The 27,973-nt window shown below is 56.1% G+C and overlaps 1 protein-coding gene across 3 annotated transcripts; it reads left to right on the top strand.

The window, feature by feature from the left end:
* Positions 1–155: 155 nt before the first annotated feature.
* ZNF512B (zinc finger protein 512B) lies at positions 156–27,529 on the top strand (the record flags this gene model as incomplete). Of its 3 annotated transcripts, XM_082007082.1 has the most annotated exons (16): positions 156–276; positions 3,244–3,323; positions 4,112–4,240; positions 4,581–4,753; positions 4,918–5,171; positions 5,941–6,012; positions 9,092–9,226; positions 10,580–10,704; positions 12,975–13,067; positions 13,938–14,036; positions 14,735–15,022; positions 15,641–15,832; positions 22,569–22,670; positions 23,686–23,748; positions 26,066–26,164; positions 26,504–27,529. In XM_082007082.1, the coding sequence occupies 16 exons, from the start codon at positions 156–158 to the stop codon at positions 26,795–26,797; spliced, it is 2,319 nt and encodes a 772-aa protein (XP_081863208.1). In that variant the 3' UTR covers positions 26,798–27,529. The 3 variants fall into 3 exon arrangements, with proteins under 3 accessions (XP_081863208.1, XP_081863209.1, XP_081863210.1); XM_082007083.1 differs by lacking the exon at positions 12,975–13,067; XM_082007084.1 differs by lacking the exon at positions 13,938–14,036.
* Between the last annotated feature and the right edge of the window lie 444 nt (positions 27,530–27,973).

Here is a 27,973-nt window from a genome sequence, read left to right as displayed (position 1 = left end):
GGAAACACACCCCGTTTCTTCTTTTTGTGGGAACCTTTAAGCTGCATGATAGTTTTCTAATTTCCCTCCCTCCCCAGCAGCTCTCCTTGCTTTCAGCATGTGTTGCTCCTGGCTCCAAGGAGTGAATCTTAACGCCTCCCCTGCTTCTTTCAGAGATGGCGGATTCCTATGCCTGTAAAGGTGGAAGGAAAACTGCAGGCTCTAACAAACCCGCTGCCAGCAAAGAAAGCAGGACAGAGACGAGGATAAACCCACCAGCAGAGCTGCCCAAGCTTGGTAAGGAACAGTTTTTTAATTTCCATGGGAGTGGATGGGGCATAGAGGATAAGCCCAGGAGCAGGGGTGGGGGGTCAGCTGCCAAAACGAGGGTTGCAAGTGCATCAGGTCTCAGCGCGCCTCTGCTCCTCGCTTTGACCCACCGGCGTGGGCCGTGCTGGGCCAAAAAAGCCCCAGGCCCTCGGAGCTGCAGAGAGCTAGTCCCTGGGAACGGGAGGGGAGGGATGGAGACGGCCTCTCCCTTTCGCGGGGCATGCGTCTGGCTTAACGAGATGGGTGTCTTGCCGCCTATTTATCGTGTTGGTAGCTAAGCGTTACATCAAAGGATGGAAAGGCTTGAATGAGTTCAGACCATCTGCTGTTCCCGTGTCGCGGCCCCCGGGATGGAGGCTTGCGAGCGTATGAGCCCCGGGGGACCCGCTGGCTAAGGGCTGTCACTCTGATGGATAGCCGATTTCTCTATCCAGGAATCTCCAGCCCCAGGGAGATTTTTCTCCTGTCTGCTTATGCTGGGCAGATCCCCTCTGCGGGCACGGAGAGGCTTTTGCTGTCTTTACCCTGGCAGCCCTGGACGCTGCGGGTTGCCTGAACCCAGAATGAGGGTTAGACCCCAGAGATGTATCTCAGACCAGACACCCAAAATCGGTGGCCTCACGGGAAACAGCTGTGCCCTAAGTGTTTTCCAAATGCCACTCTTCCCTTGGGGTGGTTGAAGCCGTAATTGCTGGCAGAGGGTGTAACTTATTGCTAGGGGGAATGAACTCCAGCTGCCTGCGGTGTGAACATATCTGTGTACAGGAGAGCATTTTTCCCTGCACCACATCTTATCAGCACCTTTAAAAGTAGAAAAGTGCCCCGTTCCCCCCCTTTTTTTTAGCCTTTCCTTCTGGTTTAGGTGGACTGAAAAAGCGATGAGGTGGAGTGAAGGACACTTCGTGATGAAGCTGTTGGGACTTCCAGCACTGGGAAAGTGCTGGAAATGTTCGCTTGGGGTGAATTAGGCTTGATGTGGACTGGGGAGACAGGGGACTCCCCTGCAGTCGCTTTGCTGGCCCCCTCTGATGCAGCAGCCTGCTTGGTGCAGGGAGCATCCTTTCCAAGCCAGATCTTGGTCCAGAGAAGCCTCGAGTCCATCGACAAGCCACCCCCCTTTCTAAAGAGCGTGCTGTTCCCAGCCGGCTGACTCGGCACATGGCTGCGGTGACCTGCTGCAAGGGCGTGCGGCCACAGTGCCAGCCATGACACTGAGCACTGCCAGGTTCGTGTCTTCTGCAAGTGCCTAGAAAGTCCAGGGTTTAGTGTGGGATGTAGGAAGAGGAGACGCGTTTTCTGCTCCTCCCATCCCTGTCCTCACTGTCCCCAGCCAGCAGCTGGTCAATGAGGGCATTGAGGGGTGACTGGACTGGCTGCTCTTGTGCACTGGTTTGTCATAAAACGTCCCTGAAAGTTCTGAAACTTGTGCAAGCTGTCACTGAGCATCTGTGCAAGCCGCAGCCCCGGACGTACCTGGCTCCCAGGGAGAGCTGTCTGGAGAGACGAGGGCGTGCTGCTGTGGGATATTTTGAATTTAGAATACTTTGAAGAGTTTGTGAAAGAAAACAGGGAGCGCAATCAGCAGGTAATGGCAGTCTTGTGAGCTTTTGCTGCAAAACCTGTATAATTTGGTGTTTTTTCGTAAACTCCCAGTTCACGGAGTCCCGTGATGTGCAAGAAACGTAGCTCCGTTTCACATGCAGGTTGAGGCCCTCGCTTCCACGAGCATGGAGGAAGAACCTGAGTGCGTGGTCTAAGAACAGTGGAGAAAATACAAAGTGCAGAGGGCAGCTGCGATGCACAAATGTCCTTCATGGGCACTACAAGGGTTTTGAATGAAGCCTGCACAGTTGCTCCAGAACTAGCACGGTTTGGGGCCAAGCTTGCAAAACCCTCCCCTCTCCTTCGGGCCATGAGCCGTTTTGGAGCAGGAGCCAGGCAGGTAGGAGTCCAAACCGGACGGGATGTTTTCAGGACAGCTTAGAGGCCGCTTTGCAGTGCAGGCAGGTAATTGGCTTTTTAGGGACTTTTTCTTATAGTCCATAAGGGTCACCACCTCCTGCAGACAAGGCCTTCTGGGCTAGTAAGTGACACCAGGGACTTTGCTGCCGTTGTGAGCTGAAGTATCTGGTCTGGCACTCGGCAGTTTAACGTGCTTGTGTTTGGCGTGCACAAACGCGACGCTGGAGTTGTAGTCTTCGTAGTCTCCCCTGGTTGTGCTTTCTGGTTGAACTGGGCATGGTTCTGCCCCGCTGGCATTTAGCCTGTGCTCAGGGTGCCGCAAGAGTCTGCTCCGAGCATGCACAGAGCCATGAACCCTTGCGAAGGTGTTTCCATGGCTTCTCCTCCACACCTGAGCCCCGCAAGCGCTGCCTTGCCCTGTCCTTGCCCCCTGGCCATCCCCACCTCTGCTGCTCCCCGTGTGCTTGTCACATCCCCTGGGCCAGTGTCCTTCTCCAGCCCTGGGGCTGCTCGGCCACACCAGCCATGCAAAGGGGGTGGAGGATTTCTGTCCTCAACAGCTTACCCAGGGCCCCGCACCCCTGCCCGTGTGCAGATTTATTTTGCTAAGTGGTGTAGTTGAAGGATTTCTTCCAACCCAAATGGAAGGATGGTTTTCCAAAGCAAGCCCCAGCTGTACTGAAACTGCTCTGTGTAAATGAAGGAGGAGGGGTCGGCAAACCCCAGGAGAAGCAGCCGTTGCCTGTGCAGGCATTGGCAGGGGTAGGGACTGTGCACTGAAGTGGAGGGAAGCTGGCATTCCCTTCCAAAGGGGAATCTCTGTCCTTGCCAGGGCCAGGGCACAGCAGCCCAGAGCCAAGGCAGACCCCATGTGGAGCAAGGGAGCCGGCCGGGCAGCAGGATTGCCGGGATGGCGGCTCCTCCAGCACAGCTGGCCGGACAGCGGGAGACGTGTGCTGCGTCTGTTTGCAGGAAATGCAACCAGTGACAAAACCGAAGGCAGGAAGAAAGGACGACCCAAGGCCGAGAACCAGGCGCTGAAAGACATCCCCGTAAGATCCCACGTGCTCTGATCCCTGGTGCCCTCCCTACCTCGCTCCCTCTGACTTGCCCTTCGCGTCTTGCTGCGCTGTGCGCTCCAGCCAGCCTCGCTCGGGATTAAACCTGCCTTCCCAGTGGTTTAATCTTCAGAGCAGCCTTGTCTTGGACTCGACAAGATCTTGGCCCCTAAATCCCCTCCATGCCAGCACCCAGCATCCTCCAAAACTCTGGTGGGGAACAGTACCCCTCCTCCAGCCTGCCCTTCCCGGGGCCATTCCCAGATGAACTGGATTCTCTCTCAGACACATCAGGTTTGCCTAATGAGCCGGCAGCACTGGCAAGGGGGTGATTTATTCCCCTCAGAGTTGTGCCATTTAATTCCAGCATGGTAGCGTGGACAACACACAGAGCAGTTTGTCATGAGAGCATGGGCACGGGGTGATTTACTGACTGGATGAAATGTGGAGTGGTTAAATCACCCGGTGACTTCTGGCCTGATTTATTCCCCAGCCTGGCCAGGAGTGTGTGTGCGCTCTGGGAGGCATGGTAAGTTAAATTCTCAGGAGGAACCATTAGCCTGTAGAGCCTGCAGCTCCATCCCAGCACCCCTCACTGGAGGGAGCACCACTGCACTGAAACACAGCCCTGGGGTCTACTTTGCAGCTGCACGGTGGGAAGGGGTGGACAGGAATGATTGGAGGTCCCTTGTGCCCCCTCCGGCCCCCTCGGGATGCACCTGCACGCACCCAGCACGCGGTGCTCTTTGTTCAGCTGTGTCTCTCATCTCTCCTGTTCCCAGCTCCCGCTGATGAACCAGTGGAAGGATGAATTCAAAGCCCACTCCAGGGTGAAATGTCCCAATTCAGGCTGCTGGCTGGAGTTCCCCAGCATTTATGGCTTGAAGTACCACTATCAGCGCTGCCAGGGGGTAAGAGACCGGAAGGCTGTGTGTCCTTTCCAGTGTCCAGCTCTTCCACTACCATCTACAGGGTAAAGCCCCTCTCAGGTCTTGAACCCCAGGAAAAATGTGAGATTAAAATGGGGAGGGCAGAGGTGGGCCAGGGGCAGCTTGTGAGGTGTGTATGAGAGGGACCGGGGTCCCTCCAGCTCAGTGTGAGGTCTGGCCTGGGGGGCATCATGGACCGTTGGTAACCACGGAGGGGCAGAAGAGTATTACACACGATTTGTGTTTGTGCCTGTGTCAGAAAAAGCCTATCCCTTTTGTGGTCTAACATCCACGCCTGCCTGTCTCTCCCTGCTCTGCACAGGGTGCTATCTCAGAGAAGCTGACCTATTCGTGCTCGTACTGCGAAGCTGCCTTCACCTCCAAAACCCAGCTAGAAAAGCATCGGCTCTGGAATCACTTGGACCGGCCAGTGCCAACCAGCAAAGCAGAAAACAAAGTGCCGAAGGCCATTGGGAAGAGTAGTGGCAAGAAAAGGTACCAGGCTGTGGCTGGGCTGCGTGGTGGTGGCATAGGGACGGCTGGGAGAAGGGGAGTGTGCCCACCTCCTTTCCCATGATCTGGGCTGGCAAGGGGGGTGAGGTGTCAGGACGTTTCTCTAACAACCCCTCTTTAAACAAGCCCTCTGTGCTTTGCCCTAGAGCTGCTGAGAGTTCAGCTTGCCCCACCATCCATCCCAAACAGGCAAAGACGGAAAAAGCCGTGGCCCAGGACCACGCTGAGAATGGCGAGTGCCTGGCAGAGAGCCGGGAGAGCAAGGAGTTTCAGATCGCAGCAGCGGAGGCAATGGCAGCTGCCACCCCCACGGCGAAGTCCTCGAGTGGCAAGGATGTGGTGCAGCAGGGGGGCAGCCAGGCCTCGCTGCAGGAGGAAGACCCCGAGAGGATGAAGCACAGTAAGATTAGAGCCCGGGGCTATGCTGGTTCAGGAGCTCAGAGAGGGATGTCCTGTGGGAAGGGAAGGGGCTCTGCTGCCAGTGTCTCTCTGAATGTATCCAAGCCTTTTTCCAACATCCTGATAGTTTGCCCCCCTGGTTACCTGCAACAGTGAGTTCCGCTGAGAGTTAAAACCAGGTTGCAGATAGAGGTATTTCTGTAGGACTTATAGGTTTGGCAATGGATTGAATTCCCTGCAGCATAACAAGCTGCCATGTCGGCCTGTCTGTCCTCACCGAGTGTGGCAGTTTAAACCAGCGTGTATCTGGTTTTTTAAGGAAACCACAAAAAATGTGTGAGAGGCTCACTCTCTCCATTACCACTGCGGGGCTGGCAGGCAGGGCCACGGTTGTCCCCATCAAGGCATGGATGGGTTTACACTGCTTGCAGCTCCAAAGTGAACCACCACCAGCCACCTTAGCTGCTGAGGCTGTGGAAACCATGCAGCTTTTGGAGCTAGGCAGAGCCATGACTTCCACTGTTTGAACTGGCCTTGGATAGCATTATTTTTCCTGCTTTTGTGGGGTGGGAAGCAGCGTCCTGTTACTGTCTGGTGGGGTGGCTGCTTCATTCAACAGCCCTGTATTTCACAGGACTAAAGGCCTCCTCAAGGCAATCCACTCCTGACATGGAGTGTGTGCCCCCCACCTTGCCTTAGGACTGCTGAACCCCCCCAGCAGTACAGTTATTTGACCAAATCTCTCTCTCTGTTTCTCTCTTTTGAGTCAGGAAGGAAACAGAAAACTCCTAAGAAATTTACGGGGGAGCAGCCATCCATCTCGGGGACATTTGGACTGAAAGGTAATACAGGGATGTCTCTGGTCAGCTGTAGGGTTGTAGCTTCTCCCTGGGGAGTTTCAGGGAAGCCCCTTCCCCAAGAGCCCTCTCTGTGGTGGAGGTACATGACAGCCACCCCAAGCCTGGGGCTATCATGCTGGAGGAACTGGTGCAGGGTGTCCTGAAGGGAATGAAAGGCAGCAGCAGAGCTGGCACTGATAACTCCCTCCCTGCTCTGCTTGGGACCCTGTCGCTGGGAAATGAGGGAAGAGAGGAAAGGATCCGGGTATGTCCAGCTGTAACACAAGAGTAACGAGCTGCTCATACAAGCAAGACACGAGAAACGTCATCTATCATCCCACCATCCTGGGATCACAGAATCACAGAATCACAGAATCACTAGGTTGGAAAGGACCTTTAAGATCATCAAGTCCAACCATTAATCCAGAACCACCATGTCCCCTAAACCATGTCCTGAAGCGCCACATCCACACGTTTTTTGAACACTTCCAGGGATGGCGACTCCACCACCTCCCTGGGCAGCCTGTTCCAATGCCTGACCACCCTCTCAGTGAAGAAATTTTTCCTAATATCCAATCTAAACCTCCCCTGGCGCAACTTGAGGCCATTTCCTCTTGTCCTATCACTAGTTACTTGGGAGAAGAGACCAACACCCTCATCGCCACAACCCCCTTTCAGGTAGTTGTAGAGAGCGATAAGGTCTCCCCTCAGCCTCCTCTTCTCCCGGCTAAACACCCCCAGTTCCCTCAGCCGCTCCTCATAAGACATGTGCTCCAGACCCCTCACCAGCTTCGTTGCCCTTCTCTGGACACGCTCCAGCACCTCAACATCCTTCTTGTAGTGAGGGGCCCAAAACTGAACACAGTATTCAAGGTGCGGCCTCACCAGTGCCGAGTACAGGGGCACAATCACTTCCCTACTCCTGCTGGCCACACTATTCCTGATACAGGCCAGGACGCTGTTGGCCTTCTTGGCCACCTGGGCACACTGCCGGCTCATATTCAGCCGGCTGTCGACCAGCACCCCCAGGTCCCTTTCCGCCGGGCTGCTCTCCAGCCACTCCTCCCCAAGCCTGTAGCATTGCATGGGGTTGTTGTGGCCAAAGTGCAGGACCCTGCACTTGGCCTTATTAAACCTCATACAGTTGGCCTCTGCCCATCGATACAGCCTGTCCAGATCCCTCTGCAGAGCCCTCCTACCCTCCAGCAGATCAACACTCCCATGTCACAGGATTTCCAACGGCCTCAAGAAGGGTTTCTGCTGCGTAGAAAGGCTGGGTGACGCATCCATCCCTCAGACATTGTCTCCAATGCTGGTTGCCCACATTCAACAAAGTGAATTCAAGGGGGAAGAGACATGTTGCTGGGATGTTTTCTGAGAGGAGGCTCAGAAGTTGGCTGCTTCAGCCTGATAAAGCAAAAGTGAGTGGGACTTGGGGCTGTGCTCCATAAATACACCCAGCTGAGTACAAAGGAGGGAGGAAACCTGGAGCATCCCTGACATGAGAGCAACTGGATTTGGACTGGCTGTGAAATTTGTTCAACCCAGGAAATAAAAAGCAGGTTTCCAGGCACTGCAGGAGGCAGCATCTTCCAGTACAAGAGCCACTCAGGGGAGCGGCACTAATGGCTTTGAAGGAATTAAAACACTTAGCAAAGAGCAGGCTGGATGTGGTCTCTGCAATTTCTTGTCCCCTGGCTCCTGGGAAGTCTGAGGTTGTCTCCCTTCCCCACAGAGGCACTGCCATAGACTGAAACATCTGCTGCGGGTTCCTTGAGAATAAGCTGGTCTCCCCAGTGACCCGCTGCCTCAGATAGAGAGTGACGATTGGGCAGGCATTTGCCTACATGCCCCAGGTTCAACATAGCAGTTCGCTCCCCAAAGACCAGGCTGCCACCAGCCTGTCATGGGTTGCTGTCTCCATTCAGACCCTGGGTTTGCAAGAGTTGTGACTCACAAGTTCAGGGGGATGTGGACCCTCATGGGGCAGGTGTGGATCTGACCCTGGCAGACACAGTGCTGAAATGCACATGTTTTTTTGGGGTGTGGACCTAGGGAAGAGCCCCGCTCCGCTCTTTGCTAGCCTTTCCAAAGCATCATTTGTAAGTTGTGAATTCCATTTCTTACATCAGCCCAGGAGCTGCCGAGGAATTCTGCGCAGCAGAGGGGGATCGGGCAGCACTGCCACTGCCAGCATGCCCTCAGCATGTGCTGACCCTCCTCCTGCTCGTTAGCCCCACTCGGTGCAGGGAGGATGCTTCAGTGGCAGTGATGCCTTTGGCAGGCTGAATGGGAAGCACACACTTTGCCTGTGCAGTCGTGCGGGGACGAGGCACAGACAAGGCGGGAGCGTGGATGCGTGCAGGAGAAGCTGGCTGAGAGCCTGGCGCTCTACCTGCACGGAGAGCCCTGCCTTTGGGTTCCTCTTGGCTTTGCAGGCAGGCTTGGTGACAGTCGCCAACAACCCAGGGGGGCTGCGCCGGGTTTCCTCTTCCCTGTGTGCCTGTTGCCTGCTCACCCCTCCTCTCCTTCTGTTTCTTCCTGACCCTTCCCAGCACTCAGTGGGACTGGGAGAGACCTATGTTTATTGTGACAGTTGTGTACCGATCCAGGGACAAAAGGTCCTGTGGGGTCTGGTGTGAGAGCCTAGGGTTTGCCCTGTTTTCTAAGAGGGACCCCAGTTCCTTGGTGTAAGCAGTTAGACAGTGCAGGTTCATCAGCAGGAACACTGCTTTTCTATCCTGAATTTGCTGTTCCAATTTCTCCTTTAGCTTCTTGCAAAATGCCCTTTTGCCTCCTCCCCAGCCTGTCTTCCCCACAGTCTGCCTTGCTAGAAGCATCCTACCCCACTTTGCTGTGGGGTTTCCATAGTTCATAAACTGCCTGTGTTGGGGAAAATGATTCTCTTTACAAAACACCACAAGCCGTTATGATGCTGCTTGTCATAATTATGGACTACATAAACAGCCTTGGCAGATCTACAGCCAGCTCAGGTCAGAGGTAGAGACTTTCTACCTGCTAAATGCAAGTTGGTCTGATGGTATTGAAGCAAGCACTGAATAAAAATCCCCTCCCTCTACAGGTCTCGTCAAAGCAGAGGACAAGGCGAAAGCCCATCGAGCCAAGAAGCTGGAGGGGAACACCAACATGGAGGAGCTGAAAAAGAAACCCCCAGGAGCTGGTGTGAAGAAGGAAGCGGCTGTGCATCTACCAGCAGGTGAGACTGGTGAAGGCAAAGCACAGGCAGCAGCTCTGCTTGCAGCTTAGCTGCTTAGCAGCTCAGTCGCGTGGTCTGCTCTGAGCCTGCACATCCCCACCTTCATGCCATGGTCCTCGCCTTCACCTGTATGCCTCCTGACCCAGTGGGCTGTTTGCTGGGTGAGATTTCTAGCAGATTGGTGAGCAAAAGCAGCCCGTAATCAAAAGTGGGAGCATGCAGCTCCTGCCCTTTTGAGGTTTAGCACAGATGTGGGGACAGCCGCAACTAACATCCCAAAAGGGGTACCCTACCTTCGCTTCGCTGCCAGGACAGACCGCTGCAAGAGTTGGGAGATGGTAGCCAAATCCTGGTTTCAGTGTGCCCACGGTTCAGGTCAGTGCCTGGGATGGTGGCATTTTTCTAACATCATCTCTGTGAATGATGCCAGCACATAGCTCTGGGCATAATTATGTCTTCTTTGAGGTGCAGCCTACACCCTAGCACAGGTTGCTGACTTTCCTTGGGACCTCTGACAGCAGGAGGAACACAGGATGTGCAAGATAAACACAGCTGCAATGCCTTACACTGCTTTCAAATTCAAATAAACAACACTGATCTCACAGCCGTGCAAAAGCAACCAAATAAACAGACTTGGTGGGTTTTATTCAGACCGGGCTTCCCTTGCTGGAAGCCCAGCACTGTTCTGCTGAGAACACGGCATGAACTCTAGACCTGGGAGCAGGTTTTGGCCCCATGTATCTCTTATTTCGGGTTTTTTTTAAGCTGGTCACAGCCATTCAAATAAACACATGCCTGGAAGCTAGCACTCCCCCAGCTGCCTGTGTGTTTGCTTGGAAGAGGGGTGCCAGGGAAGCTTTCCAGGCACACGTCCGGATGGAGCCGAGATGTTCACCTTTGTTTCACTCCCGCTAATTGTTTTGTTTGGCAGGGGGGAGTTACTCCACACAGGGCAAGATGAGGTGGCCGAGGGCATCATCATGTTTTAACTCTCAGTGTGCAGGATACCAGTGGGGTTGGAGAGGCGAACCTCCTTTTCCCTATGAAATGCCGGCAGGTCAGGTAACTCCACGTGAAGTGGCCCAGTGACCCAGTTTGCTCAGGCAGCTGCAGGAGCTGTGGGGCAGGCAGAGCTGCGAGTGCCTGCATGGTTTGTGTCTGGTTTTGGCTGGGCCCATGCCTGGGAGAGTATTTATCTTTTTTTTTTTTTTTTAACATCAGGAACTTTCCCCACTTCAGTGCTTTTCAACATAGCAAACCAAGGCTTACGACAGCACTCTCCTCTGCCGAGCAGCCCAGGCAGGTTGTGGTCTCTGCGGCTGGGTGTAACACCTCTCTCCTCTCCCTCGCCAGCAAATCCTGAGGACCAGTGGCAGCGGGAGATCAGCGAGAAGGGAGAAGTCGCCTGTCCAACCTGCAGCGTGATAACCAGGAAAACTGTTGTGGGGCTCAAAAAGCACATGGATGTCTGCCAGAAAGTAAGGACTTGCTTTATTCGATCACGCACATATGGATTTTGGAGGGGAATGGATGTGTACATGTGCCACTCATAAATGTGTATTGGTGCTCGTAAAACCAGTTCTGTGCTGTGTTCGATAGAGCACTTGCTAGTCGTCTTCAGAGCTGGCTGCCTCACATTGATTTGGAGGGATTTGAACACCTAATTCTGAGCGATTCTGAATCCCTTTGTGGTCTGGGCCCCTTGCTCCTGTGTCTCCAGCAGAGTCGGGTATTTCTAGTAGCTAAATTAATAGTTTTAAGGCTGGAGAGATTGTTGGGGTTGTCTCTAATCTGGCCTCCTCTGGAGTCCTGGCTGTGGGATTTCACTGTGTGCCATGCCTTGCATCAGGCCAGATAAATTGTGGTTCAATGAGAGCATGTCTCGGGGAGACACTGAGCTTGGGTGTGCTCAGGCAGGCTGTCAAGACACAGGACTTCAGTAATGGTTCAGTGAAAAATTGTCTGTCTGCCACACCGCTGTCCATTGGAGCACAGGATTACGTCTTCATCCGTCACCTGGCGTGGTGCGAACCCTTTTCCACAGAAAGCCAACGTGGGATCGATGCCTCCCGCTTTGAAAATATGTGGCTCAGCTTTGATTCCACATTCATTTTCTGTAAATGCCTCCTCAGCCTTTGCCTAGCTATTTATACAGCAGTGGGAGGCTCATCTCCCTTTCAAACCACATACTACATCGATGTCGGGCAGAATCCTGCCTCCTCTGATGTCCTCCCGGCTTCAGTGGAATGGGGATCTTGGCCATCACTGCTCATATCTCCTGTGCTTTGGAGCATCTCCCAAGCCAGGTAGGCTCCACGTGAGCTGCATGGCGAGCTGGGCTGCTGAGCACGACTCTGCCAGATCAGTCAGGCCTGTCTTCCCCTCTATAAATAGCCCAGTGGCCGTTCAGCCAAGGAATCAGGGCTTCAGCCCAAGGAGCAGGTGATTTGTCACCCATCCCTGGGAGGCACGGTCCTTGCTGTGGCTGGCTGTGCCGCTGCAGGAGCTGGGGTGCTTTGCAGTGTCCCTGCCAGAGCAACCTGTGGCCCAGGGAGGACAGTCCCCAAACTCTGTGTGTGTGACTACAGGCCCAGCTCGCAGTATTTCATCTCTGAGATGAACCTATGGCACGTCGTTAGCAAGGCTCTGCGGCTACAGGCACATGGTATCCCCATCAGAAGTGACCCTGGAGTGCAGGCACCCTCTCAGCTTGCTCTGCTTTAATGATTGAAGTATTTCTTAGCTGGACAATGGGAAAAGGATATGCAGGCTCCCAAAACTCGTGTAAAACAACAGAAATGGGTTCCTCCATTCCTTGCTTGTCACTAAGCAGCCTGCCCTGTTTCCTTCAGTTTTGGAAAGGAAATAAGGGACGGGGATGGTTGCAACATGCTTGGGCCCAAAGGAGATGAGGGCAGGTATATCCTCCCAGCATCCCAGCTGGGAGGCCTTGTTAGAATATGGACACAGCATGTTGACTGGAGAAGTAAATCCCAAATTGGCTGGCATTGGCATCTGATGAGTCAAGGAGCTTTTAGCATCCACATTGTTAGGATCAAGCGCTTGAGTCTGGAGCAAGATTAACTGACGGGAGCACAGGTACAATTGAGTCATTCCCAGCTGGCTGCAGTGACTTTATTCTTCATTTCCCCAGAGCTCCAGGATGAGGAGGGATTTGCAGCTCCATCTTCATTCCCTCTCCAACTTCTAGTCCTTCCCCAGTCACTCAGGAGGCCAAGTCGGGTCAAACAGCAGAGCAGGATGAGGCGGGAAGTATTTTGCTGTGATCGTGTCCAGCAGTGTCTTAATTTCAAACAGCCCAGGCACCCAGAAAGTGTATCGTACGCCAGCATCTGCCGTAGTTCATAGGACTGCAGAGCACAGTCCACTAACATATTGGTAGATCAAAGCGTCTTCTCTTTCCTCACCCTTTAACAGGAAGTCTAAGACACCAGGTCCAGATGTTTCCAGCCAGTGGGGCTTTAAATCTCCATCCAAAGCGGAATGTTTTCCAAAAATTGGGGCATGTGGGTTTGATAACAACATCCAGGACAACAGAGAGAAAACTCTGAGCTGTAGGCTGGGATTGGGATGGGGGACAGGGATGCTGCGTTGCCTGCTGGGTCCCACTGCTGGGTACTGCTGCAGCAACAGCTACCCCTGGGGCTTACTGACAAGTGGCAGCAGCCCTCGGGAAAATGAGCGGTGGGCTGTGGCCTCCCCGGTGACTTGCCTTTAATTCCTTCAGCTGCAGGATGCCTTGAAGTGTCAGCACTGCAAAAAGCAGTTCAAGTCCAAAGCTGGGCTGAATTACCACACCATGGCTGAACACGTCAGCAAGGTAAGAGAGCTGGGCTGCTCTCACCTCGCGCCTCGTTTCTCGATGCAGATGCAGAAGACCAAGCAATCGGCAGTCCGCGTTCCTTTGCTTTTGTAAAGGAGGGATTCACAACACTGTCTTTGCAGCATTTCACATACTGCTTAGTATAGATGGTGGCCTTCCCCCTTCCCTGCCAAGCAAAGCCATTCCTTCCCAGGCAGCTAGTTAGGCTCACCGTGATCCCAGGGAGTAGAGCAGAGGACTGGAAAAATAAAACAGGATTTCAAATCCCAGAACAGGGGAAGATTTAGTGAGTACAGTGAGACAGATTTTGAGAGGCAAAGCTTCTGCCTCCAAAACTGTACCCATGGATCCGGGACTGATGGGTTCTGCCTTGCACGAATCTCAAAATCCAGTCTTTAGCTCTCTACCATGTATGTGAGAAAGCCACAAAATTTATCATGAATAAAATCTGGCGGGCACCAGTTTAGATGCTGTTCTTAGAAATCTGGTCGTGTACCTCTCCAGGATACCAGGGCAAGGCATAAGCACATTTCTACATGTCCCGTGCTTATCAGTTGTGACTTGTCTTTTACCTGTGCATTAATCTCCTGCTCTTCAGTCTGGCTAGTAAATCCTCTGTGCAGGAACTGCTCATGGGTTTCTCAGCTGGCCCTTTGGGTGCAAACACGGGAAGGCATGAGCAGATCTGGCACCTAGCAATGAAGGCGTTGGCATACGGTAAAGCAGTGGGAGATGCAGCTCTTTTAACGAGAGGATCCCCCTGGCCAAGGGCAGCTCCTGCGAGGCAGAGGTTTGCCACCCACTCCTGGCACAGAGGACATGAGTAAATGGTTGACTCTGTCGCTTCTGTTACTTCCTTGTTTCCAGCCTGTTCCTGTGGAAACCGCTGGACTTGGTGAACAGGAAGAGCGGGAAAGGCTGAGGAAAGTGCTAAAGCAGATGGGAAAACTGAAATGCCCCAATGAGGTACGAGAACGATTCCTGTTTCTCGTTCTGTGAAGAGGCGGAAGGAGTGAGTCCCGATGCAGAGGGGGATGTGTGCTCTCCAGGCATCCCTTGGCACATGTTCGACTTTTCCACCTTAGCTCAGCCATCCCGGTCCCCATCCCCCTGGCTCCGTGTGCCCAGCGACAGGCCATCCCGGCAGGAGGGTGGGCATAGGGCAGGTTGAGGAGTGCTGAAGGACAGGTTCTGCCTCCTGAACTCAGGAAGGGGCACAGCCGGTGCTGTCCTGGGCGCAGTGTAAAACTAAACCAAACCGCACCGAAAAACGGTCACGAGCTGGTGGCAGACAAGTCACGAACAGGTAACGGGGGCGTGTGGCAGAGGTTTGTCCCCGCGGATGCTTTGCTCTCCATGCAGGCAGTGCCTCCCCACCACCGTCCCCTCCTGCTGCCCACCATGTGTCTGTCCGGGGAGCTCTGTCGGTGTGTTGGGGCAGGTAGCGCCGGGGACAGGGCTGCTCCCCTTCCATGGCACTGTTGTGCCCATGGGGGGGGGAGGGGGGGGCGAGGGGCCGGCTGGGGGACGGGTTGGCGGAGCTGCTCTGTGGAGGGGGCTCCTCAGGACGGGTTCCTCCCTGGAGCAATGGTACCTGACCCTTTCAACATAGGCACATGAAGCCCCAGCCTTCCCTAACCCTCTCCTTCTCCCCATCTCCGTAGGGCTGCGTGGCCAACTTCTCCAGCCTGATGGGCTACCAGTACCACCAGAAGCGGTGTGGGAAGCAGCTTGCTGAGGCTGACAAGCCTGTCTTCAGCTGTCCACACTGTGGCAAGAAGTACAAATCCAAGGCTGGCCACGACTACCATGTGCGGTCAGAACACACGGCCTCGGTGAGCCCCCCGGACGCCTCCACAGCCCGAGGAGCGGGGCCGTCCCCCCCCGGGGGTGACTGCAGAGCTGCAGAGCCTGTGGGCAGGACAGAGCCGGGCAGGGCCGGGCCGGGCAAGGCAGGTGCAGACGTCGGACCGATGTTGTTTTCTCCCTCACGTTATCACGTGCGCGTGTTGTACCATGCAGTGTTGGGGGGGAATGGGCTGCAGCCCTCTCTGCCCTTCCGAGAAAGTGGGGAGCTGCATTTAGGGAAGTGGAGCGGTTGGCAGCATTCCCTGTCCCTGCTGCCCGTGGGGCTGTGCTCCAGCCCACCCTGCATCCATGCTCTGCAGGGAGAGAAAAAAAAAAGGATCCTGGGCCGCTCCCTCAGCAGCAAGCAGGCACTGGCTGCTCACCAGCACTGGAGTGGCAGGATCTGTCCCTGGGAAGCATCCTTTTCTATTCTGTTAATCCCTGCTGACGGTGCATCCGATGCTAATAACTGCCTAACTCTAATAAATGAAGATGGTGATACACGTGGGAGCATGAAAGGATGCAATCAGTCTAATGCATGGCTGTCTGCTGGGCTGGGGAAGGCGGGGTGCTGGCCTTGTTCCCGTGCTTGGGTGCAGAGTGTCTCTGCAGCCCCCACTGCAGCCCAAAACCCACCCAAACCCCAGCATCCCCGTCCTGGGGCCAGAGAGCTCGCCTCTTCTCCCTTCATCATGCCCTTCCTGACTCTGTCTCTGTTGCAGCCTCCGGAGGAGCCAGAGGTGAAGCCAGAGCCTCGCCCCATAGAAGATTTCGAAAGGACCCCGAGCGGCCGCATCCGTCGGACGTCAGCCCAAGTAGCCGTCTTCCACCTTCAGGAGATAGCGGAGGACGAGCTCGCCAAGGATTGGACCAAGCGGAGGATGAAGGACGACCTGGTGCCTGAAACGAAGCGGGTGAGAAGCCTTTATTTCTCCCGTTTTTTGCACTAGCTGTACGCGGAGATCCTGGGATGCTAGTGTGGCCCCAGCTGGCTGCGGGCTCACGTGTCTCATTTTCTGTGCCTTAAATCAATTAGCTGTGATGGCAAATTTACTGCTAAAGAGCCCACCCAGCACAGGCTGAGACCCAGTGATCTGGAGGCTCCATACAAGCCTGGCAGCACGCAGCTTTGCCCTGCTGGGGACCAGATATAAATGGAGCAAAAGGTGGTGCTTTGTGGGCAGTAGAGAGATCGGAGTCCAGCCCAGAGGTGGTTGTGGAGGGAGGTCAGTTCTGGTCTGTGCTCAGCAGTGAAGTAAGGGCTGACAGCCAGGAGGAGCACGTGAAAAGAGCAGAGGCTGGATCTGAAAGAATCTACCTTGTGCTGTCAGAAAGCAAAGAAGCCCCAGATGGAACTTCCTCCCTTCCATGTCTCTTCCTTAATTTCTGGGAGATTTTTCCCTGGAGGTAAAGAGCCCACAGCATCACTAGAGCAGTGGTCCTGCGAGTGGAGGAAGCTGGAGCGTGGAGGCAGGGCTGAGCCCTGCAGGCTTCAGAAGTGATGCATGCATGGCCTGGGGCAGCAGGATCTGTGCAGCGAAAGTTGGTGCCCTGGCAGTCTTGAGCTTCGTGGAGGCATTGGAGTAACATGTTAAATTAAACATCCCTCCTGGCTGTGGGAGGAGGTCCCAAAATCCCTGGGAACGTCCCAAAGCTGAAATTCCCTCCAGGAACACTCCTTCTGGACCATAAAAGGAATGAATCAGCAGCAAATCTTAAACCTTTTCGGTGTAAAAGGAAAAAAAAAGAGAGGGAGTCGGAGTTTTTTAATCCTGTGGTCAATACCTTTTGGCCAGCGCTGGGACTCAACGCAGAGCCATCCTGCAAGTCACTGCACCAGCTGCAGCCTGTTTCTTGAGCAAGCAACTCTGCGGTTAGGTACCAGGTCTTTTCCTTGCTCTGAACAGTTGGGTATCTCTTGTCCAGTGTTCCAAAATTCACCCTGGGCAGGATGTTGGGCACATTGCAAAGATGGGAGTGAGGAGCAGAGGGCAGCAGGTTAAAGCTTTGCCACAGCAGGAGAGTGTGGCAGTGCCTCTGCCATGAGTGTGCGGAGCGCAGGACAGCCCCAGCCCAAAGGACCTGCCTCCAGCCAGGAAAACAGCCCAAGTCCCAGAGCCCGCCTGGAGAAGCGATGCGGCTTGCCCCAGGAAAATGGGTGGCACAACAGCAGAACCTCAGCCGAAATGCCTTCCTGCTGCTGCAGCCTGTCCCATGCTGTGCTGGCACGTGTGTGTTCTTGGCAGAAGTGCTCCAGCGGAGACCTGGAGGAGCTCAGCCTGCCTCAGCTCCATTCTGCGTATGGTGGGAAGGTGAAAAACCAGCACACAAACCAACCAGCATCTTCTTTACCCACCTTGGCATCCCGGTGAGGCGGCCGGCACAGAAGGGGATCCGGCCACGGTGCTGCCGTCTGCGTTGGAGCAGAGCTGGGGGTTTTAAGGCCAGAACTAGTTGCAAAGTTTTTATTTCCCTGATGCTTGGTGTTGTCGTTGTTGGTTTCCAGACAACTTCAGCTGCAATGCATTTATAACGTAAAAAAGTCAAACCCAAAGTAGCTGTTTCATTTCAAATACTGTGGGAGGAGAGGTGTGGTGTTCGCTTCTCCCCCCTCTAGCCTCAGCACTTGCATTCCTCTCTTTCCTCCCCGAATTGCTCCCCTTACTCTTGACTTTGGGTATTTTCTGTTTGCATTGAGGGAGCAGCCAGGAGTCCCAGGCCTGGACAAGGGGCCCATGTGCAAGCTGACATACAAAGGCATCATAAAGGTCTCAGCCACTGGCATAATTTCTCCATGAAACGCTGTTTGCGGTGGTGGGTTTTTTTATGAGACATTTCTTGCATTTAGAGTCTAATTGTTTAAGTTTAATTGAGCCCCATCGCGGCACTAAAAAAACAAAGAGAATTGCTATGAGGTTGGCGGAAGCAGGTTTGCATCGGAGATGGGTAAGGGGGGAGTTCGACCAGCTCCCAAGTGGCAAAACAAGGCTCCTGGGCTGAAGGATCGGGACCTCGGGCCCGGCACGGGCTACTCTCCCTGGCTGTGCTGGCTGTGTGTCGCACAGATGGATTTCAGAGGAGGTCAGTGCAGTGGGCGAATACGTATGTAGCCGTGAGTGTGCCTGCGGGTACGTCTTGCAGTGACTACCACGTTCCCTTGACAACATTCTAAAATATAATCTGTTCAGTCTATGACATTTTTTCTCGATGAGTGATGCTGGAAGGAGGTGGGAGGCAGGTTCTGCCTGGGGAGGCTGGTGGGAGCTTGCTGACTTCAGCATGTTTTGTGCTGCTCTGCTGCGCAGCGTCGTGCATTGCTCAGGACTGGTCTACGTTTGCAAGTTCCTTCAGTTCAAGGTGCAGAAAAAAATCCTCCCAACCGCGAGTGACCCAAACACGCCAACAAGTGCCCAGTTTGACCCTCTTACAGCCCCAAAAATAACCCTTCCCTCAGAACTGGCTTCAGCCGTGCTGGCAGGACAGCTCTGTGGCGGGTCCAGCCCCAGGCAGCGCGGGAGGCTCGGAGGAGCGGGCAGCGTCCCCACGTCCCCGTGCCACCGCCCTGCTGAGCACATGTGGTGACCGTCCCTCCGAGGGAGCTGACAACCCAGAGCCACCAGAGCAGCAGAAAGACAAACACCAGTTAACCGTGACCGGGGTGGTAGGACTGATGTTCCCAGAAGAACTGCCACGCCATCACTTCTTCCCACGGGCCGTATCCAGCCATTGGTAGTGCGCTGCCGGGCCCGCAGACCGCCTCACTGGCTTGTACCTGGAGAGAGGTGGGATGTCAGGGATCGGCGGCAGATTTCAACTGCTCCTGTGCCTCCTTGGCAAGATCTGGGGATTTCCAGGGTCCTGGAGGGACGGACGCTTCCCAGCTCCACTCTGTAACCCATGATGGCTGGATGCACCTGGATTTGCTGCAGCGCAGGACCTGCTTCATCCCCGAGCTCTCCAGGACCGTCACGGTCCGAGCAGTCAATGTGGATTTCAAGGGAGCTGATGAAGAAAGCCACCCCTCCTCTCTATCCCTTCTGCGGGCAGCGAAGCTTTTCCCCAGGGGAAGGCAAGCTGATGGGATACGGGGGTTCGCAGCCCCCCAGCAGGCAGCCCCTGCCCCGTGGCCTGCCCTCGTGGCCACGTGGCAGCCGGTTCCGGCTGGGGCCAGGGACGTTGGGTCTGGATCCGTTGGTGGCCCGTGGTGGGATGTGTTCGCCTTTCCCCGGGAGGACAGATTCCTTCGCACCAAAGCAATGGCATTAGAATAAACGATTGCTGCTCGATCCCAGCGCTGCCTTCATTCTGCGCTAACCAAATCCAGCATTTCTAAATATACACTGGAGTCTTATTTTCTCGCTCCGATCTTTATTTGCCTCTGGATAAGCTGAAACAGATGGGGTGTTTCACAACGGCCGCTTGCTGGGGATGTCAGATGGGGAAGGGCACACCCCTGCTGCTTTTCTGGGAAAAATCCCCTTTCCAGAAGCTCCATGAAGATGATGCCGATCCTCCAACCCCCCTCTGGCCTTTGCTGGGGCCGTCGCCTCCCCATGAGCAGTCTCGGGGCTGCCACAGAAGGAGCGAGAGGCCGGCAGGCTCCCAGCTCGGTGGCGCGGGCAGGTGGTGGTGGGCTCTGGCATCTGGTGGGGGATGATGCCCTTACCCGTTTTGGCGGCCGGACTGAGAGAAAGAGCCTCCTTGAGCAGAGGGAAGAGGCATCTAAGTGGCAAGAGGGGAGAAAACGCCGTGGAAATCCCACAGTTTTCCCAGTGTGATGCTTTCCCTGTAGAGCTCGAGGTGGAGTTGCTTGTTTCAGGGTGCCATGAGCTCTGGGCTGGAGGTGGTGGGGGGCTCCTGCAGCCCAGGCAGCCGCTGTGCTGCGCAGGGAGGGGTGCATCGCTCCTCCGTGGGATGCAAGGGCACCCTGTTTGCCTCCCCACAGCTCAGGCGCTGCTGCAGGGCTGGGGGCGGCCACGGAGGCTGCACTTCCCCGTGGAGCCTGGGTGTTGTGTGACGGGGGTCCGGAGCACAGGGCTGCCATAGGCCAGTCAAAGCTAAAAGGGAAAAGTCATCTCCAGGCTTGAGTTTTTAAGAAAACCCTGTCGTGGAACCAGAATAAACTCCAGAGCAGAAGAGCCTGGTTCGGGTTTGTCCCCCAAAACAATGGACTTGCCATCCAGGCGGGAGCCAGGCTGAGCCCTGCAGACTCATGTCACTGGTGGGCCAAACTAGATCCCAGCTTCGGCTGCGGACCTGGAGCTCGGCGGGGCCGAGTCCGTCCTTCCTCCCCTTGCTCAGCAGCGCCGGTGTGGTGTGACCCGGCTGCCAGCCAGCGCCCCGGGATGTGTTTTGGCTTCACCTCCCGGACGGCATCATCGTGGTTTCCATGGGGCGATGGGAGAGCCGTGCCTCGCGCTGGGGACCTCGGTAAGACTTCCAGGGGAGCTTGTTGGCCTGGGCTGAGGCAGCCTGCATGGTTCTCATTTACTGCGATATATTTTGGGGAAGGGGAGAGCTGTCTAGGGAGCAGAGAGGATTGAAATATGAAAGTTAATTAAATAAAACCATCAGTCAAAGAAAACAAGCCTTCCCACCCCAGCATCCTTCAACTGTTCAGAAGAGATGGGTTGCGGCCAAAACCAGTTGTAGTCGTTTAATGATTTGGCCATGAAGATTTTCACTTACAGGCTGTTTGAGGAAAATAAATGGAAAAAAAAATAAAATATTCCATGCCTGGGGCTCCCTCTTAATAGAGACATAAAGATGACTTTGACATTCCCAGAACCGCAGCGCCCCGGGAAGACATAGGATTTGCATGTTATTGTGCAGGGCTTTGGAGGAGAGCAGGGAGGGATTTTTCTGTGGAGTGGGAAGCCGGAGCAGCAGAGTCCGCATCTCTGAACATCCCCCCCTCATCTCTTCCCCAGGGATGCACGGAGGGAGAGGTTGTTGCTGGGCTGTGTGCGGTTGCTGTTAATGTTTGCTCATTCATGGGATTGATTGGTTTTTAATTAAGGAGGCCGTTTGGCATCCTGGCTCTCAGTATCAGTGACAAAAAGGGACTCCTGTGTTCTCCCCCGGAGGTGGCATTGCCTTCCCCGGGCGGAGGACCAAGCGGTTGGTAGATGCACTATCCCAGCGCTTCAGAGAGCTCTGCTGGCATCTCCCCCAGCCGTGAAGCACGGCCGAATAGCAGCACGCTGGGGCTCGGGGGATTTTTCCACATCCGTCCTTACCAGCGTCCGTAGCACTGTTTCGCAAGGCCCTTTGCCCCCTGCCCTTCGCGCGGAGCCCAGCTTTCCCCGGGCTCCCTTCTCCTCCGGCCATGCCCCGCTGCGTGCCAGAGTGGGGGCCGTGGGGGCTTGTGGATCACTTAAATTTGGGTGGAAACGAGCGGTTGCTGTCTGAGCCCTCCACATCCCCAGCCCTCGGTGGGAGCTCCCCTTTGCAGGGAGGTTTGGGAGCAAACTGTTGGAGGGAGCTGGACAAAGGCAAATTCGCAGCTTTATCAGCATGTTCAGGAAAAGTCACAGCTGGAAAACAAATCCAGCTAGCCGCCTCCCCGCCGCGTCGGAACCACAAGCTCCGGCTCCTAGGGGCATGTTTTGAAAGCAGGGCCTGGGTTTGTACCTCTCTGCAAAGCACCGTTTCTCTGCGCATCCTCCCTGGCCAGCGCGATGCGCCGATGCAGCCGTGCCCCGCGCTCGGAGGTGCCCACGGAGAGCAGCACGTGTTAGATACCCACACCCGTAGGGTGCCACGTGTGAGCTCACCCAGCCCTGCTCCGACTCGGGGCAAGTTTTGGGGCTTGGGACCCGAGCAACATCTGTCGGTCTTAGCATAGCTTGCTAGCTTGGGCTGGGAGTTGTGCTGATGTGGTCGTGTGGCCGGCAGGCAGGCAGGTCAGATTGCAGGCAGAGCATCCCCGTGTCCCCTGCAGACCTTGCCACGGTGGTACGGTGGCAGGCAGAGACCGGCCCCGCAGGTAGGGCCGGGCACGGCGGTTGGGAGGCACGGAGATGCCTCAGCCGCGTTCGCTTGCGTTGAATATGCAGAAATGGAGTTGGGAAGGCCGGTCCGCTATGCGAAACCTCAAAGTCGCTAATAAAGCGGTAATTAAAAGCACTTGGAAAGAGCAGCCCTGCCAGAAGGAGAGGCAGCGACACAAGAGCCTTTCATTGTTCAACGGGTTGTGCCCATTCATCGGTGGAAGGCAGCCATGGAGGCTCTTGGCCTCCGTCCCCTCTGCCCAGCGTGCAGGGTTGTTTATTCTCCCAGTTATGAAACGCAGCAGAAGGGCCACACCAACACGATGCACCAAGAAGAGCGGGTCTGGGCCTGGCCCTGCGATGGGGCACGGACCCAGGAGCAGGAGCCTCCTCTCTCCCGTTTTCCAGCACCAGGAGGTGGCTGTGGTGCCGGGGGCTCCAGCCCTGCTCCTCGCCCACAGCTGCCCCTCAGCCCGCCGGTGGCACGGCAGCGGGCAGAGCCACCCTGCTGCTGCCACCTCCGGGGGAAGCCTCCCAGTTAGTTTTCAGCCCCGATTCACTTCTCCGGGGGGGGCAAAGACCCATGTGAAGAGAGAGGACTCCACCACGGACCGGACTGGTGTGTGCCGCTCTGCTAATCGTCTTCTATTGTTTGCAGCTCAATTACACCCGACCGGGGCTTCCAAAGCTCAATCCGAGGCTGCTGGAAAACTGGAAGAATGAAGTGAAGGAGAAGGGCCACATCAACTGTCCCAATAATGTAAGGACCGTCTCTGTTCTTCTCTGGTCTCAATCTGCAGGAGGAGAGGGGAGTTTTTGGGGCAGAAACCCACCAAAGCCAGGTTCTTTGGTGGTATGAAGCTAGCAGTGATGCTCAGACCCTTGTTTCACCTCTCCTCCCTGGGGTTCCTGCCATGCCTGGTTGAAGCGTGTCCCACCTTTGGGACCCTCCTGGTGTGCTCAAGCCACCGGGCTTGGGGACCAGGCCACCCTTTCCCCAGGTGTCCTCGGTCTGACGGTTCAGCATCACCCGATTTGGGCTCTGGAGCTGCCTTTGGGAAGCTCCCGAGATCCTGACGGGGCGAAGGCTGCAAGCTTTGTGCTTGAGAGCCTTTTTATGCAGAGAACCTGCTTTTCCCAGAGTAAAGCCAGGGCTGGTTTTAAGCCATTCTCTTTAAAGCCCTGGGACAGGCAAAGACCTCGGGGACATGGTGTGTGCGCTTCATCTTGCTGTAAATCGCAGCCTTGGCCTGAGCTCGCAGGGAGGTGAACTCCACCCTCGTGCTGGGCCGTTGATTTATCATCTGAAACAAAGCCTTGCTAATGGGAGTTTTGAACGGGGCTGTTACCGCAAGGCCGGGGGAGACGCGCTGGCTAATTAATGTCATACACAGGCACTTTGAAAAGACATTGCTCAGAAACTGGTCATGCTGCTGCCTGGGTGATTTCTCTTCTCCGTTAAGCGTCTGCTGTGGCTCCAAGAACTCCTGTAGCCCAGCAGGACCGCCTGACTCCTCACAAATGTACGTTTTCCACGGAGACATTTAGGGGAGACATTTTTCAGCCCGTTGCAGAGGGATGTGGCCACATGACTCCCATTAGCACTAATAGGAAACGTGTGACCAGAGCCGTCCGCGTCTCGCAGAGCATTAACCTCATGCTGCTTAGCCTGGACCGGTGGCCTTGCTGGCGCAGCGGGCTCCTGGCCCCGGCACGGAGGAAGGCACGGAGATGAGGGGGGATCGTGGCAAACCTTGCTTTGTTTCTTCCCGCAGTGCTGTGAAGCCATTTACTCCAGCGTCTCGGGGCTGAAAGCTCACCTGGCCAACTGCAACAAGGTAGGTCCTTCCTTTTACAGCCTCCGCTCGGAGCTGGGGTTAGGTTTCGGTTTTCTCTCCCTCCTGAATTGTTGGGAAGCAAAAGGCCGAGGGACAAGGGCACAGGTTTAAAGGATCATGACCACTGGGAGGGCTGGCCGAGCCGTGCCGCTGCCCATTGAGTTGTCACTGCTCAGCCTGTTGTTGCACCATCCTGGTCTGGCCACTCGCTCTCAGCACTGTCCTCCTGGGCAGGATCAAATCCGCAGCCACAGGCAGCTGAAGGCAGAGGGGTCAAGCTGGGCAGATGAAACAGAGGGAGTTCAGCTACCGCCCCAGCCTTGGAGGAGAGGTCTTGCAACACAAATGTCTCGCCTGAGAGCCCAAACCTCTGGCTCACCCAGTGCCTTGGAGACAAGGACGGTGGGAGCAAGCCCGCCTGCCTCGCGTCCTCCCGCCTCAGTGTCCCCGTCCCGCAGCAGCCCTTGCCCAGCATGGCTTCTGCAAGCCCCAAGTCGTTTGCCAGCCTTCGGCTACCCAGCGTGGCCAGCACCTTGTGCGCAGCCACGCATCGACCACAGCAGCTCAGAGCCTAGGAACTGAGTGTTGGGAGCTGAATGTTTTCTGAGGCAGGTGGGAGTCGGGTCTTTCTCCACTGATTTGGGCAGCCCTGCAGCCCTGCTGGAAACCCACCAGTTTCCCCAGCTGGAGGGACGCTGGTGCGATGCCTCCTGGGGATGGAGCTGGGGCTGGAAGAGGCGGCCGGTCTGTGCAGAGACCAGTGCCCTCTCGCTCGATAGAGCAGCAACGCTGCCGGCTGCAGTGAGCTCCGGTGGCCTGCAGCCGCCACGGGGGAGGGATCGGGAGCTCAGCGTAGGTCCCTCAAATTGGAACTAAGTAAGAGCTGGTAAAGCTTTATACCCTGAAACGTTTCCAGCTGCAGCTTCCATTGAATGGAGCTTCCAGGAGGCAGCTCCAATACATACCCCGTGGTTATTAAAAACACAAACTCCCGCACTCCTCCAGCACTAGCTGGAACATCAACCCCTAATGAGATCATTTAGAAAATGGGCTGCAGAGATCCGGCAGAAGAAGCTGTATTTATGCAGCATAAAAGTGCAAACGCAGGAGACGAGGGCAGTTCCTTTGCTAGCCTGCAGCACCAGGCAGCCCACCAGAAAACGGTCTCCAAGAGAAAATGGAGCCATTTTCTGGCTGGTACTGTGCACAGAAAGCAGCCAGGCGTTTGCATGAGCATTTTCTTTAAGCACAGAGTCCGGTGTAGCTGGGGCTGAGTGTTGGGGGCCAGCCCCGGGGGGCTTTGCTGCTTCATGTCCCCCATGCCATCTTGCCCTTACGGAGGGTTTAGTTTTGCAGTGGATACACGCGCCACCAAATCTGGTGTAAATCACAGCCTCCCCTGAGCTGGCCTTTGATTTCTGCTGTAAGATCCTGCAGAATTGGTCGAAATAGATCCAGCCTTACTGAGAGCAGAGGGTGCTCCCGGGCAGCGCCCCGTCCGCAGCAGGCATTGATGCACCGACGTGATTTTTGCGTGAGTCTTTCTGAAGCCAGTCTGCGGCGGGGCCAGGCCTGCCCACCTCCGGCCTGTCCCTGAAATGAAAGACCTGTCTAACTCCAGATTTACAGCACGGAGCCAGCTACGGAGAAATTCCCAGGGAGCGTATATATCGCCTGGAGGGGCCCATCCATAAACCCCTCATCAATAGAGAGCACATTATCTCCCCTGTGCCATGAACTGCGGCAGAGCCAGGAGATCAGTCATCCCCACAAGGGCTGTAATGACAGAAATCCAGCGCTCACTGTGTCTCTCTGACAGTGTAAAAGGAAAACTAGGTGAGTCTGTTGGACGTAAATTAGATGGCGGTTCGGTCCCAGGAGATCACAAATCTGCTGATGGTGAGGAAATGGGGCGATCGGCCGCGTCAGCCGCCCGCGTGCCCGGGGACACAGACGGTGTCGGCGATAACAACCGCTGCTGGGGATGCACGGGCAGCAGAACCCGCCGCTCACTGCCCTCCAAGCTTGTAGGACTTGGTGCTTCGGTGCCTGGTGCCGGTGTCGTGATGGCCGGCACCGCCGCAACGCTGCGGCGCAACGGGCTGAAATTCAGAGCAGAAAATGTGGTTGTGAGCTCCTGGCCTGGGACTGAGGGCTGGCAGAGATTTGGTGCTTTAGAAATGAGCGTTTATTTTCTGTTGCTTCGAGGTTCAAGCGTCAACCTGCCTTGACAGGACGCGAGCAGCATGGGGGGAGCCACCCCTCCAGGGCGTTTTCGGCTCTGCTTGGGGTTGCAGGAGGATGCTCTGTCTTGCAGGGAGACCACTCGGTGGGCAAGTACCGCTGCCTCCTGTGCCAGAAGGAGTTCAGCTCTGAGAGCGGGGTCAAGTACCACATCATCAAGGCTCACTCAGAGGTAAGGAGGCGGCTGGGGCTGGTCCGGGCTGGTCTCCGCTCCAACGTGCCCATCCTCAGGCTGCCCCGCTCCATCCATCCATGTCTGCCGCGAGCGGAGCACGGCGGCACCCAGCAGCACCAGCAATGCTGTTACGGTCTGGGGGGGACCTCCCTGTCCCCCTGCGGGTCCCTGACACCCCCAGGCCAGTGGCAGCCACTCGGTGCCGGTCAGCTTGTCCTCAGGGAGGCAATGCCGGTGGGGCGTGGGGTGGTCAAGGCGAGGCATGGGTTGTGCGTGCCGGTGCCGGTGCCCGGCCCCAGGATGGTCACTAATCCCTGTGTCACCCCACGGACACAGAACTGGTTCCGAACCTCCGCAGAGGCCAGCCGGAAAAAGAAAAGCAGGGAACAGCTTTCTTCCAGCAAAGAGGAGAAAAAGAAAAGCACAAGCGGGAAGAAAAGGGGAAGGAAACCCAAGGAGAGGCCTCCAGAAGCGTCCTTGAAGGGCAGAGAGAGCGTGGCAGCAAAGACTAATCACAAGAAAACGCTCGAGCACTGGGAAGGCTCCCGAGGCAGCCCCGACGGGGACGAGCGCGTCCCCAAGCCCCCGATCCAGCGGAAGGGGGGAGCCAGCAAGATGCCCGAGAAATGAGCAGCTCAGAGACTCGTCTCCGAGGATTTGTTTACAGCCCAGGGTAACAGGGTGGGGGTCTCTCCCAGTTTTCTGTCCCCCTCAATCCCACCTTCCCCCCCACCCTCCACTCACCCCCTTTTTACAAAAAAAAAAAAAGAAAAAAAAAAAGAAAAAAAAGAGACAGAAAATACCAATTAACCACTTTAAACAAGTCACGGACCTTGTTTCACACTGGAAAACAAACAGGATCAAGCAAGCTGGACCGTTCTCCACCCCCTGCCCGTGTACATACCCCTCTGCCCGCAGCCCTGCCCGGCGGGGCCCTGCTGCCTCCCCTCGCCCTGCCCGCCACTTCCCTTCTTGCTCCCTGCGCCAAACTGGTGACGCTTGAGCGAAAGAAAAGTGCAATAGCAGCGGGACCCCGTGGCTGGGGTCCCTTTGCGGCTGCGTGCCGGGGCGGGGGGCTGCCTGCTGCCTGCCTGTCCGGGCAGCCTCCAGCCTGCCAGTACAGGCAGCGCCTGCATCCCTGCTCCCAGGACGATGTTTCCAAAGATGTTTCACCCATGCCAGCGGGGCAGAGGGACGGCAAGGTCTGGCAGCTGTGGGAGGTCCTGGTCACGCTTTCCCCCAGCCTCAAGGCCCAGAGAGGGGACGTGCTTCGGCAGGGACCGGCTCCGTGGTGTGTCGGCTTTGTGGCCGGCTCGGTGCAGGGGTTTGTCTCGACGGCGCGAGGCACGGGCAGAGGAACGAGCTGGGAGCGTGGCACGGGGCGGCCGAGCATCCTCCTGAGATGGCGGGGCTGGCTGCGGCTGCGAGACGGGGTGCGGGAGGTGTGAGCACCCCTGGACCTCGGTGGGAGACGGGGTTGCTGTAGGACGGATCAGGTTAGAGGGTTTAACCGAAAGTTGTGGGAATGCTGTCAGGGCCGCGGAGCATCGCGGTGAGGCCGCGGCGGGGGGTGCGGTGCGGGGAGCTGCGCCCCGGTGCTCGAGTTGTCGTTGCAAACATAGCCGGACGCAGAACGCCGCAGCGGCGACGACAGCGCCGCGACGGAGCGCCGCGACGGCAGCGCCAGGCTCGGGGTGAGCCAGCAGCCATCGAGCTGCCCAAGCGGTGCGGGCAGGTCCAGTGATGGGAAGGGCGATTCAGGGCCTGCGCCGGCCCCATGCCGAAGGTGCTGGTGGCCCGGGAAGG

Source organism: Phaethon aethereus (genome assembly GCF_964289735.1).
Source record: "Phaethon aethereus genome assembly, chromosome: 16".
NCBI classification, from domain to species: Eukaryota; Metazoa; Chordata; class Aves; order Phaethontiformes; family Phaethontidae; genus Phaethon; species Phaethon aethereus.
Note: the sequence above shows the minus strand (reverse complement) of the source record. Positions and strands in the feature narration are given on the sequence as shown.